The following is a 15,579-nucleotide window of genomic DNA, read 5'->3' as shown; positions in this document are numbered from 1 at the left end:
CTCTACACACACTTACATACAATCTTCACGCTGCTCCTACTCTGTTTATCATACATACTGATGCCTAGTCACGGTATCCCTGTGCATACAATATCTACCTCTATCACTATAGTATTCCTGTACATTGTAAATATGGTATTGGCACTGACCCTGTATATAGTTTCTTACTTTCTCGTGTTTTTTTTCTATCCTGTTATTTTTAGTACTACATTGATACTGATTACTGCATTGTTGGGTTTAGAGCTTGCAAGAAAGGCATTTCACTGTACTTGTGCACGTGACAAAACTTGAAACTTGGCATCTAAACAGAACAACTACATTGCCTGGTAGCATCATACATCTCTGAACCAGAAGACTGTAGCTTCTCTGTATAGGGAAGTGACCAGCTCCTAAAAGTGGTACTTTAAGCTTTTTATGCAGCCAACCTAAAAATTAACAAATGCAATATCAATCAATCCCACTGACTCTCCTCTCACTCTGTAGTCACTCAACACACACTAAAGGACCAAATGAAAATATTCCATTTTATCTGTCTTTTTATTTTGCGGTTGTTTAAACACCACAAAGACAAAAAATTGCATCAGAATCTATAAAGCAGAATAATACCAATATACAAATGAACACAAAAGTATGAAACAAAATAATATAAGGAATATGGAGCAAAGACGATACAGAAGTGAGCATTCTGTGCTTTATCATTATTATACCCACCAATAAACATATTCCATTATCTAGTTCAACTTTATATACAATATCCTGTCTTTTCAGGAATAATATATTCATTTTAATCAAAAGACACAGCATAGGGCACATCATTAAAACAATCACTTAAATGTATGTAGCCTATACTTAACATTCAAACCTATGACATATACAGTGCCAGTCAAAAGTTTGGACACACCTACTCATTCCAGGGTTTTTCATTATTTTTTACTATTTTCTACATTTTATAATAATAGCGAAGACATCAAAACTAATGAAATAACACATATGGAATCATGTAGTAACCAAAAAAGTGTTAAACAAATCAAAATATAGCCACCCTTTGCCTTGACAGCTTTGCACACTCTTGGCATTCTCTCAACCAGCTTCATGAGGTAGTCACCTGGAATGCATTTCAATTAACAGGTGTGCATTGTTAAGTTGTGTAATTTTATTTCCTTCTTTAATGCGTTTGAGCCAATCAGTTGTGTTGTGACAAGGTAGGGGTGGTATACAGAAGATATTTGGTAAAAGACCAAGTCCATATTATGGCAAGAACAGCTTGAATAAGCAAAGAGAAACAACAGTCTATTACTTGAAGACATGAAGGTCAGCCAATCCGGAAAATTTCAAGAACTTTGAAAGTTTCTTCAAGTGCAGTTGCAAAAACCTCTCATGAGGACCGCCACAGGAAAGGAAAACCAAGAGTTACCTCTGCTGCAGAAGATAAGTTCATTGGAGTTACCAGCCTCAGAAATTGCAGCCCAAATAAATGTAAGACACATCAACATCAACTGTTCAGAGGAGACTGCGTGAATCAGGCCTTCATGGTCGATTTGCTGCAAAGAAACCACTACTAAAGGACACAAATAATAAGACTTGCTTGGGCCAAGAAACACGAGCAATGGACATTAGACTGGTGGAAATCTGTACTTTGGCTCTGACTCCAAATTTGGGATTTTTTGGTTCCAACCGCCATGTCTTTGTGAGACGCAGAGCAGGTGAATGGATTGATCTCCGTATGTGTGGTTCCAACCGTGACGCATGGAGAAGGAGGTGTGGGGGTGCTTTTCTGGTGACCCTGTCAGTGATTTATTATTTAATTCAAGGCACACTTAACCAGCATGGCTACCACAGCATTCTGCAGCGATACGCCATCACATCTCGTTTGCACTTAGTGGGACTATCATTTGTTTTTCGAACGGGACAATGATCCAACACACCTCCAGGCTGTGTAAGTGCTAACTGACCAATAAGGAGAGTGATGGAGTGCTGCATCAGATGACCTGGCCTTCACAATCACCCGACCTCAAACCAATTGAGATGGTGTGGGATGAGTTGGACCGCAAAGTGAAGGAAAAGCAGCCAACAAGTGCTCAGCATATGTGGGAAATCCTTCAAGCATTCCAGGTGAAGCTGGTTGAGAGAATGCCAAGAGTGTGCAAAGCTATCATTAAGGCAAAAGGTGGCTACTTTGAGAAATATAAAATATAAATGATGCATTCCACTACCTCATGAAGCTGGTTGAGAGAATGCCAGGAGTGTGCAAAGCTGTCAAGGCAAAAGGTGGCTATATTTTGATTTGTTTAACTTATTTTTGGTTACTACATGATTCCATATGTGTTATTTCATAGTTTTGATGTATTCACTATTATTCTACAATGTAGAAAATAGTAAAAAATAAAGAAAAACCCTGGAATGAGTAGTAACTTTTGACTGGTACTGTATTTATTGGACCCTGTAGACCAGGGTTTTTTAACCCGAAGTGGGCCCTGGGCATGTGAGAGGCGGGTCGCGAGTTATGAGAATACATCTATAATAACATATAGATTTCTTCTTAATTTGGGTCGTTAGAGGAAGATTTGAGTCACGGGAGGACGGTAAAATGTCTAATTTGGGTTTCAAGATAAACGTTTAAGAACCCCTGCTGTAGAAAAACACTTCACTCAAGTATTCAAATATGGGTAGTGTTCCTATTTACATTTTTTGTAAAACTACAGTTTTGGAATTGACAGGTCAGTGAGAGGGTTTTTTATGAGTAAAACGTTTCAAAATTATCTGTTTGTGTTGTCTTCAGCAAAAAGACCTCTCAAAGGAAAAACATCAATGAGGAGGCTAGTGACACTGAGCAGCAACATAGCAACCCTAACAAGACAAGAAAACAGCCATGATGAAGAAAGCAGGTATATTCAGGCATAACTGAAGTATATTAATGCTGAAGATCGCCAAGGCTTGCCTATGTATTCAAATAAACTATTTCTGCTCAACAGGCCCCTCCCAGAGGCTGGGCTGGAAATCTCTCTGCCTCTTGCCACCAGGGGGAAGAATTGCTTGGTCCCCATACCCTTGACAACTTCACCGAGTTTCTAAACCCAGAGGTGCAACATTGAAGTCTTCCAGGAACACCTACGAAACAGACCAGGCTGAGGTTTGAGATGAGAACAGTGAAATTAGTTGTTTATTTTCTCAATCTAAAGACACAACCTAGATTTGAGTCAATGTCTTAAGTAGTTGAACATGTTATTACTCCAACCTCGTGAAAGTGACAAACTGACAAGTTTCCATTTTTGTCCAAAAAACATTATCAAAAGACATCCTTTGATTAGACGGTCTGCACATGCGCAGTTCGGCGCGATATGACCGTTAGACCAACGTGATGATAAAACATGCCTGATCTGTGCCGCACATAATGCCCCAATTACGGGATTCTAATCCTGTCTGCTGTGGCCGGGTGCAGCTCTGCTAAGAAGCCCGTTCCTCTTTAATCTGAAATCCGCACCAAACCTCTGTCAACAGCTGTTCCCTCATACGTCGTCAACAACAACCATAACATTCCGGGAGACACCCCAAATGACCCCCAAAACCCCCCAATTATATTATCCTCACTGTACCTTCCCGTTCATGCCAACACACACTAACACCCATCATATAATAATAACCTCCCTTCATAATAGATTCGTTTAAAATGAGAAGAATACCATCAGGTCAATAAACATCAAAATATACATTAATTTCGGGATCCCTTAGTGTCTTATCCAAGTCACTCTGAAATCTTAAGTTAGAGAGGGTCCTGCTGACCAAGCGGGATCTCCCTCTATTTGGCAACATTTCAGCAAGACGCAGAGCTGGCAGGAGGGTGAGGAGGGATGCTGTATAATTGACAATATTTCAATGGCACTCATGTCAATGGCATGCAGGTTGGTGAGTGTTTCTCTGTGTGGTAGGCCTTTTGGAGTGTTAAAACACAGCCTGAAGACACCTGGGAATGGTCTATGCACGAGTGTGTGTATCTGTATTGATCCATATTGGCAGTGGTATGTGACAATGGACCTCTATGTAGTAGGTTGTTTGTATTGTCAATATAGACTGAGAATATGAGTACTATGTTCATGTATGCAATGAAGTGGATCAGCCAAAGTACTCAAGCCTGTCGATTTCATACGGCACTGTAGTAGAGTCCATAAAGCCCCTCCCGTCTCCACCCCACAGTAGTACCACCGGTCGGTGTGTAGGGGGGCTCAGAACTCATCGTCAGAGCTGAGCAGCAGGGTCTTCTCGTTGTCGCGGGTGCTGAGGTTGCTGTGGCTGCGGGACACCGGCGCCCCTCCGCGCTGCTCAAGGGTGGACTGCTGTGTGTACTGCTGGTAGGCCGGGGAGAAGTTGTGGATGGCGTCTTGCACCATGTCTCCGGGGTTCATGGTCTCCTTCAGACTGCTGGAGATGCTCTTCATTGGGGCGCAGCGACCTGCCGGGAGAGGATGGAAATAGAGGGAGGATGAGGGATAATGGAAGGAAGAGTGGAACCCTACTGTGAGCAACCTGAATGCCATGAGTAAACAAAATGGAGGATCACATAATACTACTGAACCAAACAGACAGCAACAGGCAGTGGAGCTCCTAGTGCATTGCAAGGGGAGAACTCATACACATCACAAAATACATTGATAAAAGCAGCACATACTGTACAATAATGGCAATACAAATGTATGACAGCACTGAGGATGCTCAAAATAAATTGTTTGTACAAAATTAAGCTCTATATCTCAGAAACAGTTAAAAATAATAGAATAACAAAATATGAGCACATCACAGAAATGGAGTCAACCAGAAAGTACTGTGGCAGTGAGAAGCCAAACACAGCTGAGCTAGTGGTAGACCTACCGTACTGTCCATAAATAGGAAAGGACCCTTATAGTGCAGCACAGATAGAGAGAGACAGATAGAGAGATACAGATAGAGAGAGGAGGGACATAAGAAAATATACAAGGATGAATATTGAACAATAAAAAAGGAGAAGGGCGAGAGAACAGAACAGGAGAATAAGGAAGAGATGGAAGATAAATGAGAGGAGAAAAAGGATTCAACAAAAAAAAAAATGTAAAAAACCAAGGGAGTGGAGAGGAGAGAGAGGGAGAATAAAAGAGAGGAAGAAACATTTAGAGACAGAGAGAGCAGGTCAGTGGAACAAAGTCACTGAAATAGACTTGAAGAGCAACCATGGAGAACCAGTGTCCTGAATCTTCACTGAACACAGTTCCAGAAACATAAGCAACTGCTTGTGTCATTTAGTCAGGAACACACTAATATGCTAATGATGACTTATTTATTTTACTTAAACAGTTTTCTCTCTAATCTGCATGGATAGTCCCTCCCTCTGTATCCTTACCGTAGGAGTCCAGCCTCTTGTCCATGTAGACCTTGTATGTGAAGGCGTGGCGCAGGGCCACAGCGGCAAAGAACATCTCAATGCAGATGATAAAGTTCTGGTAGCCGGCGGCGACGGTGCCCTCCCCAACTGACACTTCGGGAGAGTTGATTTTAGGGATGGCTCCACACTTCTCCAGGATGGCCAGCAGCATACCTTATCCCCCAGAGAGAGAGGGAGAGAGAAATCGAGGAAGGAGGATAAGAGTACTGTCAAATCCCATTGTGTGTATTATCTGGGAGAGAGGGTCAGCACACTTGGATGCAGCATTATCTATGATACATTGCGTGTGTGTGTCGATCGAGAGGTTTCCTTACCCTGCCAGAAAGAGAGGAAGATGACAGACTTGACCATGAGGAACTTGAGCATGGGGCTGTAGGGGACCAGCAGGTTGCGGGTGGCGAAGTAGAAGAGAAAGAGGGCGTAGAGAGACAGGCTGACAGAGAAGTTATAGATGATGGTCACATACAGGTACCCACTGGCCACACTGGAGAGAGAGAGAGAGGCACAGCCTGCTATCAGAACAGTGTCAACACATAGGGATGTCTTAGCACAGTCTTGTCTTAGAGATTAAGTAATATAATTCCTACTCTGAGATGCTTGACAACTACAACCCCGACATTTCGGTGAAAACAGATTTACAAACATAAGTGTAAATGTAAAAATAAACATCTGTGAGAACAAACAAATAACATTTCAACTGTTCATACAGAAAAGTACAAACTAGTAAAGATATTATAGACAAACATGAACCCTCTGTGGCTTTTGAAACAATTAACTTTGAGGTCAACTAAGGTTAAGCAAATACTCTGATATAGTATAGAGTAGAATGAGTGACAGTGTCCCATAGCCCTACGTACTTGAAGTCTCCGTCTCTGTACTTCCCAAAGGCCTGCAGGATGACCGTGATCATGGCCATCAAAGGCTTCACCACACAGAACTGCAGAGTGGCCTGAGAGAGAGAGAATATGTAATGCTGTAACAACTCTGTTCATATGTAAGGGTTTCTCACAAATAATGTGTAAGAAGAACGCTTTCACTATACCTGTTTGCAGAATCGGAGGAACCCAATGGAGTAAGTCCTTCCCCAGAGACAGCAGGTGCCGTACACACAGCTGGACCTGTAGACAGCCAAGACACAAGCATTTGGTAGTCTGTGATCTCAAGATCCAAATGGACTGAAGAGGTTCAAACCATACAATAAAGTATTGATATACATTACTATTCTGCAGTTGTGGGATGTTTGAATGACATTCTTGGATTGTATATGAATTGTCTTTTTTTTCTTTTTAATAAGAGGAGGACAAAGAGTGATAATAAAGAGAGACTCACTCAATGGGCTTTCCTCTGATCTCAGCCATGATGGCGCTCTCCCCTCCAAGGTACTCATAACACAGGCTGAGGAAGTTGTAGATCACAAACGCTGCAGAGGAAACACACACAAACACATGTAAGCAGTGTCAGAGAGTTGAGAGAATATGGGGGTAGTTGCCACTATGCAACTACAGCAGTCTTTCGGTTAACCCAGCAAAGCTTTCATATCCAAAATCAATCTGTCTGTCTGTATGTATTTGGTCTGTTTGGACTCTGGGCATCCCTTGAGAACCCAGAAACATTTACGAGAAAGAACACTAACACACACAGCAGTAAACATGTTCTATCTAGAGGCATTGGCCATGTTCCTCTCTACAGTATTAAGGTCCCTATTTCCCATGAGCAGAATGCTGATGTGCTGTGTCAGTGCATGGGCCAGTGCAGAAAGCAAAACAAGATGAGCGACTGAGTCATTGTCCCCAATGGCCTCTGGCTAAACCGCCCTCCATTCTAGCTTGGATCAACATCGCTCTGTCCCCCTGTGTGCACACAAAGCTACCCTCCCCCACTGTGTGTGTGTGTGTGTGTGTGTGTGTGTGTGTGTGTGTGTGTGTGTGTGTGTGTGTGTGTGTGTGTGTGTGTGTGTGTGTGTGTGTGTGTGTGTGTGTGTGTGTGTGTGTGTGAGTGAGTGAGTGAGACAACGTGTATTCCAGAGATTCCCAAATATTGATATCCATCCAGCTGAATGTTTAGTCCAAAACTATTCAGTTACAATCCTATTTAACAACACATGTACAGTACTGGTATAATCTAATACGTGCCTGTTTATTTGAATCCATTCATTAGCATAAATTATTTAGCTAAGAGATTTGAATGGTTCATAGAGATTTAAATTGATTTGGAAATTAAATAAATTGTTTCAAATGAACAGAGCACAGTTGTGGGTCCCGACTCCTTTGGACAGATGGAGAGTTGAGAGAAAATCCTCTCCAGTCAGACTGAATCACTTCCAGTTCATTGGGGCAGAAGAGGCACTAGGACTTCTCTCTGTCTCTTCTTTGGCTGTTAACACTGTTATTGGTGTCATTGACTGGGAGGAATGTGGTTTCAGCTGCTGTCCCAGGTGTTCAGTCCATGCTAATTTGAGGGTGGTGATACAACTACAGGACGAATCAATCCTGAAGCTTTGCTGCTCTTTCTCCTGTTCTGTCTCTTTTCTGGCATTGGAAACTCCAGCCATAAAGGACCCCTGCCTATTGTATTTGCTTTCCTTGTATATTGTATTTGCACACATATCGCTGCGTAGAGGTCTGAGCAGACAATAATCCTGCTATTCGAATGTTTGCAAACATGCATGTATAAATACACAACATCTGTCTGTCTGTGTGTGTGTGTGTGCGTGCGTGTGTGTGAGAGAGAGTTTGTAACTTTGACAGCACTGGGGCCCTCAATATTTAGCAGTGTGGAGCCCTGGGGCCACAGCTGCTGCCCTTGCGGTGTGCCATGTGCTGGCAGGGAGAGCCCACTGTGTGCAGCCTGGCTGAGCTGTCAGCTCCCCTGCCGTCAATCCATGCGCTCCCAGCACTCACACACATCATACAGTACACACACACACAGCATTTACTCACGCATCGTAGACTCACACAACTCTCTTTGACACAAGGTAGACAAAATGTGCAGCGCAAAGCACTCGTTCATCCATTGAGCACACCTTCACACTGAGGTCCCCTTTTCCCCACAGACATAGGGTTGTACATTGTACGTACAATAGAGTTTGTCAGGAATAATTTGATGGCAGAGACCGGTAAGCAAGGGGCACACCTGTCTGTATTATGTAACCACTGTAACAAAATGCTAATGCCAATTTCTGTTGATGTTACTTCTGTTGAGATACAGCCGGCTGGTACAGAACAGCCAGACAATTTATCTGTTCATAAGTGAGTGGTTTCTAAAACTCTTCTCAAGGCTTCAGTCGTTTGCATACTGTTGCTAGGGAACAGGCTTCCCCTCCCCAGCAATCCCAGCAGGCCTTGGAAACAACAAGAGAACAAAGATGGCCACTCTCGTAAAGGCAGAGAGACCGCAAAGACCATCTGTCACTAGGGACAGAACAGATTCCCACACACTCGATACTACAGACCAGGGGTTGGAACCGGTTCAGAAAACAGAACTAAAAACCGCAAAAGAACTACATTTTTCTAGGAACAAAATCAGAACCAGGAACGAAAGTGATCTATTCTTCTCCGGAACAGAACCATTATTTTAAAAGCACGGGGACCAGTTAATAACGTTCCGAGCATTTAAAAAAGAATAATAAGTTCCACGAAATAAACAAACCGCGCCTATGCAAAGTCCTCCCTCTGTCAATCAGAAACTTCTTCCAGTGTCATCCTGCTAGAGGTGTGCCGAGTAGTCGGACAAAACGAGTTAGTAACAGATATGGGCAATTTTTCGGATACGACTTGATCAGAGTATTTTTTGTAATTATCTTTCTCATGTCAGTCAAGTGAGGTGCTACATGGTCTAAATAACTCAACTGGCCAGTTTGCCTGTCTTTAAAGAAAAGGACGGGCTGTACATTGATCCTGCTACTCTGATTGGATAGAGTGAAGCTGTATTTCTCTGTCCACTTGCTTCATAATTTCACCCGATCACTTTCACTTCTTTGTTTCGGTCTGATCATTGAGACTGCTGCTGCCTCCTGTTAGCCTGCTACTATGATAAATAAAATGGCAAGGACGTTTGGTATCAAGCTATCAATGTGCATAATATCTAACAATTGGGGCGAGGGTAGGGGAAAAAGTCTTATATCTCCCTCTCTAACTTTAAGCATCAGCTGTCAGAGCAGTTTACTGTACCTGTACACAACCAATCTGTAAATAGCACACCCAACTACCTCATTTCCATATTGTTATTTATCTTGCTCTTTTGCACCCCAGTATCTCTACTTGCACATCATCATCTGCACATCTATCACTCCAGTGTTAATGCTAAATTGTAATTATTTTGCCTATATGGCCTATTTATTGCCTTTACCTCCCTAATCTTCTACATTTGCACACACTGTACATAGATTTTTCTATTGTGTTATTGACTGTACGTTTGTTTATGTGTAACTTTGTGTTGTTTTTGTCGCACTGCTTTGCTTTATCTTGGCCAGGTCGCAGTTGTAAATGAGAACTTGTTCTCAACTGGCCTACCTGGTTTTGTCTTTCCATCACGCATGTAAACAACTCACTGAGCTATAGCTTGCCCGTTCCATAGAAAGCTGCTCTATCCATACTGCATACTTGGTGAAGTAATTTAATGTTGACTTAGATGTAAAAAAATATATATATTATTTCAGAGGTTTAAAAAGGAACAATATAAACCTGTCATCTTTTGGGGTCGAACTTTATTTTGCAGGTCGGAAAAAGTGGAACGGAACGAAAAAAAATAATGGTTCTATTCAGAACAAAACGATTGTAAAATTATTTTGTTTCCAACTCCTGCTACGGAACACAAAACAAGTGCACATGCAAAAACACAATCATCGAACGTATGTCTACCAAAAATGTGTTGAGTACTTGTTCCGATGGAGTAGAACGTACGTGTGTGATATTGCTTTAAAAAACACAGAACATATAGTAGCACAGCAGAAAGATTTCGGCCTTAACAGTGTACTGCAAACAATGGAATGCACCTGTGCTTAGCGCAAATACATTTTTCCATTGCAACATCAAACCATAGACCAGCAGGATGAGCAACAGACCACAAACTATGTCTATCACAGCTCTATTTGAATGTATAAAGAACAAAAATATAAACAACAATTTCATTTTTTTTTACTGAGTTACAGTTCATTTAAGTAAATCAGTCAACTGAAATAAATTAGGCCCTAATCTATGACTGTTGGTTACAGATACCTTTAAAACAATGGGCCTCAGGATCTCGTCACGGTGTCTCTGTACATTCAAATTGCCATCGATAAAATGCAAATTGGGTTTGTTGTCCATAGCTTATGCCTGCCCATACCATAACACCCCCTCCGCCATGGAGCACTCTGTTTACATCAGCAAACCGCTCGCCCACACACGTGGTCTGCGGTTGTGAGGCCGGTTGGACATACTGCAAATTCTCTAAAACAACGTAGGAGATGGCTTATGGTAGAGAAATTAACATTCAACTCTCTGGCAACAGCTGTGGTGTACATTTCTCCAGTCACCATGCCAATTGCAAGCACAGTATATCTTCTCTCTAAAACAAATGTACTTGTATGTATTTTATGTTTCTCAAGGCATTCTATTCAGGTAAGAGTCATACACCATTGACAGGGTGGGAAGGTTCTCACCTTCGTAGCAGTCGCGGACCGTGTCAAAGTAGACGTAGTACTCTTCGTTAGTGAAGAAGAGGAGGCTGAGCCACGAGTCAAAGGCGTAGATGGGAACGATGAAGAGGATGCGAACTATGTGCCTCTGCTCATTGGGAGAGCTGTAGTAGCGCAGGTGCATGTAGATCTGTCAAAGGGAGAAAGATAGATATATAGACAAGAAAAAGAAGGACAGAGTGAAGAGGGCATCATTTAATCTCAGCTCCTAAAGGACCTGGCTAGATTATAATGTACTTCATTGTAGGAGAACAATTTAAAAACTATAAACGTGACAATTAAATAGACAATGAAGTGAAAGGAGGGTAATTGTGTTTGAATATTCAACAGCTTCCTTCTCCCTGAGAGGGACCACAGCTCTGTCAACGTGAGCTAGCTAAAAATGGGCTAGCTGAAACAAGTGTCTCATGAAATCAATGTGTTTTCACGAGGGCTCAGTGACTGTGACTTTGTGGTCCTGCCCACATCCTGGGGAGAGCAGTCGACATCGTGTGTGTGATGAGTGGATCTGTGTTGTGTTTTTCCATTTGGATGAGCAGGCTCTGTCATCAGTACCTTTTGTCTACTTCATCCTGTCCCAGGTTCCCACTTACACAATGCTACACCTATCACCTTTCCTGGCCTGGGCACACACACCTTTGGTAAAATAACAAACAGTAGGGCGCTCGCACACAGAGAGCACTGTACCAGCTTTGTTGCTTGGCAACAGCCCCCGCTCTCTGATGTCACTGCAGAGCTAGGTACACCTGTTGTCAGAGCGACGGCTCATCTTTAACCCTTTGTGTGAGCAGCAACACACAATGGAGAGGAATCATTAACCTGGGCCTTTCAGTAGCTCTGAACCTACAGGAGGTTAGTGGTCTGCAGGCAACATGACTACATATTTGAAGACCTGCCACAACTACTTTATCATGGCTGAACAGCCTGAGGTGTTCCAGAGTGCATAATCAACCTGGACTTGGCAGGTGTGAGGAATCTGAAGGGATGCCTTGATATGCTTCTGCAGTTTCTATCTGCAATTTGATTTGTGCATACTGAGATTACTACTGTAGGCACTAAGCATCCATCTTATGCAGCAGTGAGACCACACTAACATATGATTTGAGTACACACAGTTGAAGCATATGTTAGATGCAGCATGCAGAAAAACATAGGAGTGTGTGTGTGTGTATGTATGTATGAGAAAGAGTTCACTAGCCCCTTACCTGGTGGCAGGTTATTAGCAGGGCTGTCCAGACAAAGAACCCTGACACGGTCTGGGCAGTGGAGGTCATGAGGAAGTATGGTTCCTCAGGGGTCACCAGGGGGGTGTCTGGCACCCAGGAGGTGTTGGAGCCCGACGGGGCCGCTGTGGTCGGGGACCCTGGGGCCATATCGGCTGGGGGGTCATTTTCCATTCGATCTGACAGGGGCATGCCACGTCTCCACAGCTCCTCCATCATCTGGAGGGAGACAACAGGGGGATATGGTGGGTTTTGGGTTTTCCGGATATTCACAATCACATTAACAGAAGTAGCTAAATATGTAGAAAAGGTAGAGCTCCATTAAGGAACAGTGTGCCTCCCAAGGGACCAAAACCCAAGTTTCTTTCAAGGTTATCGAACACATCACACATGGATGGTTGTCTCGGGCATACCAATAAAAACCTACTACTTTATTCAATTGAACAATTGAAGCTGAAACTAACATCCTAGTGGATAGAGAAAATCTAAATAAGATATGGAGAGGAGAGAGAGGAACCAGAAGGAGCTGAGTGAGGGAGAGAAAGGGGAACCAGAAGGAGCTGAGTGAGGGAGAGAGAGGGGAACCAGAAGCAGCTGAGCGAGGGGAACCAGAAGGAGCTGAGCGAGGGGAACCAGAAGGAGCTGAGTGAGGGAGAGGGGGATGGAAGTTGAGCGAGAACACAGGGACAGAGTGAATCAGTCAGACAGAGCGAATTGGTGTGACATGGGCTGAAGGCCCACTGACCCAAATTCTCCTTCTCCTCCTGGGTTGGGAGCAGGGGCGAGCGTAGGAGAGCCACAAATACACAAAATACATCTCTATGGAGCACACTGAAGGACAGACTGGGTATATCAGTGCCAGTGGGACCTATAGCTAATGAGGAATTTATTGAAAGACAGAAAAATTGTGAACATTTATGATGTTGGTTTGAGTCTTTTAGCCATCAGCAGCACATGATCAATTCTCAAAGTCAGCAAGGTGACAGACCCCTATTGCTCATTAGGTCTGTAATACTGATGTATTGCAGAGTAGCCAGATAGCAGTTTTCTAATGGGAAACTGTAGGCTAAGTGACCATTAGAAAGATGGACAGTAGATACTCCACACCCTTGTACTCAATCCTGGCATTAGTGGTGCTCACTAGGTAATGCGATTCCTATATGCATCAGTCTGGAGTCCAATGATGGAAATAACCTAATCATTCAGAATAAAACTACTGATTTAAAAATGGGGATTCAATTAATATGCATAGCTAAATATAGGCAGGCCGTTGCCATGGGTGACTCACGCTGCTGGACAAAGCCTGCTGTATGCATTACATTTGAGGGACAGTTACATTTGAGTGTCACACTCGTTTCCCTCAAGTTAGGTTTCTCAAGTAACTATTGGTTCGTGATAAGCATAGACTATTGACTGATGACTATTGAGGTTGAATATCAGCAATATGTAGGCCTATTCTGTATAGACCTAGAGAATTAATGCCTATTAGGTTTATAATGCGATTTTCCCATGACACAAATGCTTAATTATTCAAGAAAAAGGGAAAGGGTTGAGACAGTAGTAAAGAATAAAAGTATTGGTCAATATTGATGGCTTCTAAAAACAGCAAACATGTTATATTGATAAGGTATACTGCTGTTCAGTTGTAATTGAGAGCCATGTCTGGTGCATTTCGTTTGGTTCAAAGACCAGATAATTCATATAGACACGACAGGGGAGACTCCATCAATTCCTGCTGACTGAGCCTGAGGGTGTATTTCATACCATCTATTGTACTTTGACCTAAATCCTATCAGTCATCCAACATAGGCTTTTTGACATTGATGCCAAAATAAAACGAGATACATTTCTGCAGTTTTCCTCTCCAGATATACTAAAGGCATAACATACTAAGGAGAAAATAGGGCGTTGTATTGAGAATAAATGAATAACAACATAATTTCCTTGCAAAGACTTCAATAAAAAAACATTAAAACAATAGTAGCTGCCCATTTTCATATGAGAAAAAAAGGCAACCAAAACCTCTTTATGGATGATGTCATTATGAAAATTGTCATTGTACCACAAAATGAAAACAGGAGCTGAAATTACAGCTGTCAGCAAGCGAAAGCTACATTTGACGTTCGTTTGTAAACAGTTCCTTTCCATCCATTATGAACACAAAAACACAGCGCGAGCGGTGGCTTACCTGCCTCTGCTGCAGTTGTTTGATTTGTGTACACACTGCGGCTGTTTGAATCCAAGCATAAATGTATCCTAAATACGCTATTAGTTACGACAGACACACATTCATAAAATAATGAAAATAATAACATTCATACAACATTTAAATTACTGCAATATAACGTCAAATGAGCAACCAATTTAAACCATGTTTACAGTTTTATCTAGCTCGCTAGCTAACGTTAGCATAGCTAGTTAGGTAGCTGCTCGCAAACTCTTAAAAGCCTAAGCAAATACAAACTTTTGTCTGTACTAATAGTCCATCTCATGTAGAAAAACTTTATTCAGTCACTATAATTTCAAAATAACAGTATCGGGGAACGCTCGTGAATTCGGCTCCATTATTCCCCTGTATCTCTCCTAGCGATTCACTACGCTTAGATTTTACAGTAGCAGAACAGCGAAACTCCTCCACAGGTCCTACTTTCACGCAGGCGCAGTAGCTTCATCGCCTTCAGCCACTTTCCCATGATGTAACTCGTATATGCCAGCTGGTCTTGCGTTGTACAAACCCAAATTTATAATATTTGTGTATGAAGAATTTACCAGGTAGTATGAAGTTAACAAAGGTACTGAATTAATTTATTCGAATATTATTACATATTATTGTAAATACATACGTCTTAATGAAATAAACGCAATTACTTAGCTCGCTCCAAAATAACTTGTCACAAAACATTTGGATAATAGTTTCCCCATTTAATTTCTTTCACTTTTATATACAAATCAAGGGGCAACCAAGCTTTCTTCCATTCAATTTCAGTAATATATCCGTTCCAGAAGAATTTAACTTAAATAAATTATTAAAATCTATAAATTAGGCAATGACAAGAACAATATTTTCTTACATAATTTCACAAATGTAAACCCTGTTCCTTTTAAAATTTGTATCTGCAAATGAAATGTAAAATGTTCATTATTCCTGACATCTTCATGTATTCAAGTGTAGTGACTTTTACTTTATTGTATGTTTAGATTGAAAAATATGTACTGAGATGTTTCTCATTACTGTATTGACAATTTAATTAGAATTTTGAAAAAAGGCA

The 15,579-nt window shown here is 41.8% G+C and overlaps 1 protein-coding gene across 2 annotated transcripts; it reads right to left on the bottom strand.

Annotated features, from left to right (window-relative positions):
- Positions 1 to 518: 518 nt before the first annotated feature.
- On the bottom strand, positions 519 to 14,963 carry LOC139565533 (transmembrane protein 184B-like). Of its 2 annotated transcripts, XM_071385957.1 has the most exons (11): positions 14,775 to 14,963; positions 14,499 to 14,539; positions 12,293 to 12,529; positions 11,052 to 11,217; positions 6,740 to 6,830; positions 6,453 to 6,528; positions 6,268 to 6,359; positions 5,725 to 5,894; positions 5,369 to 5,563; positions 4,864 to 4,890; positions 519 to 4,447 (listed from the first exon to the last, which is right to left on the bottom strand). In XM_071385957.1, the coding sequence occupies exons 1-11, from the start codon at positions 14,800 to 14,802 to the stop codon at positions 4,221 to 4,223; spliced, it is 1,350 nt and encodes a 449-aa protein (XP_071242058.1). In that variant the 5' UTR covers positions 14,803 to 14,963; the 3' UTR covers positions 519 to 4,220. The 2 variants fall into 2 exon arrangements, with proteins under 2 accessions (XP_071242058.1, XP_071242059.1); XM_071385958.1 differs by lacking the exon at positions 4,864 to 4,890.
- Between the last annotated feature and the right edge of the window lie 616 nt (positions 14,964 to 15,579).

Source organism: Salvelinus alpinus, chromosome 36 (genome assembly GCF_045679555.1).
Source record: "Salvelinus alpinus chromosome 36, SLU_Salpinus.1, whole genome shotgun sequence".
NCBI classification, from domain to species: Eukaryota; Metazoa; Chordata; class Actinopteri; order Salmoniformes; family Salmonidae; genus Salvelinus; species Salvelinus alpinus.
The sequence above is the reverse complement of the archived record's forward strand: the minus strand, read 5'-3'. Positions and strand labels throughout refer to the sequence as shown.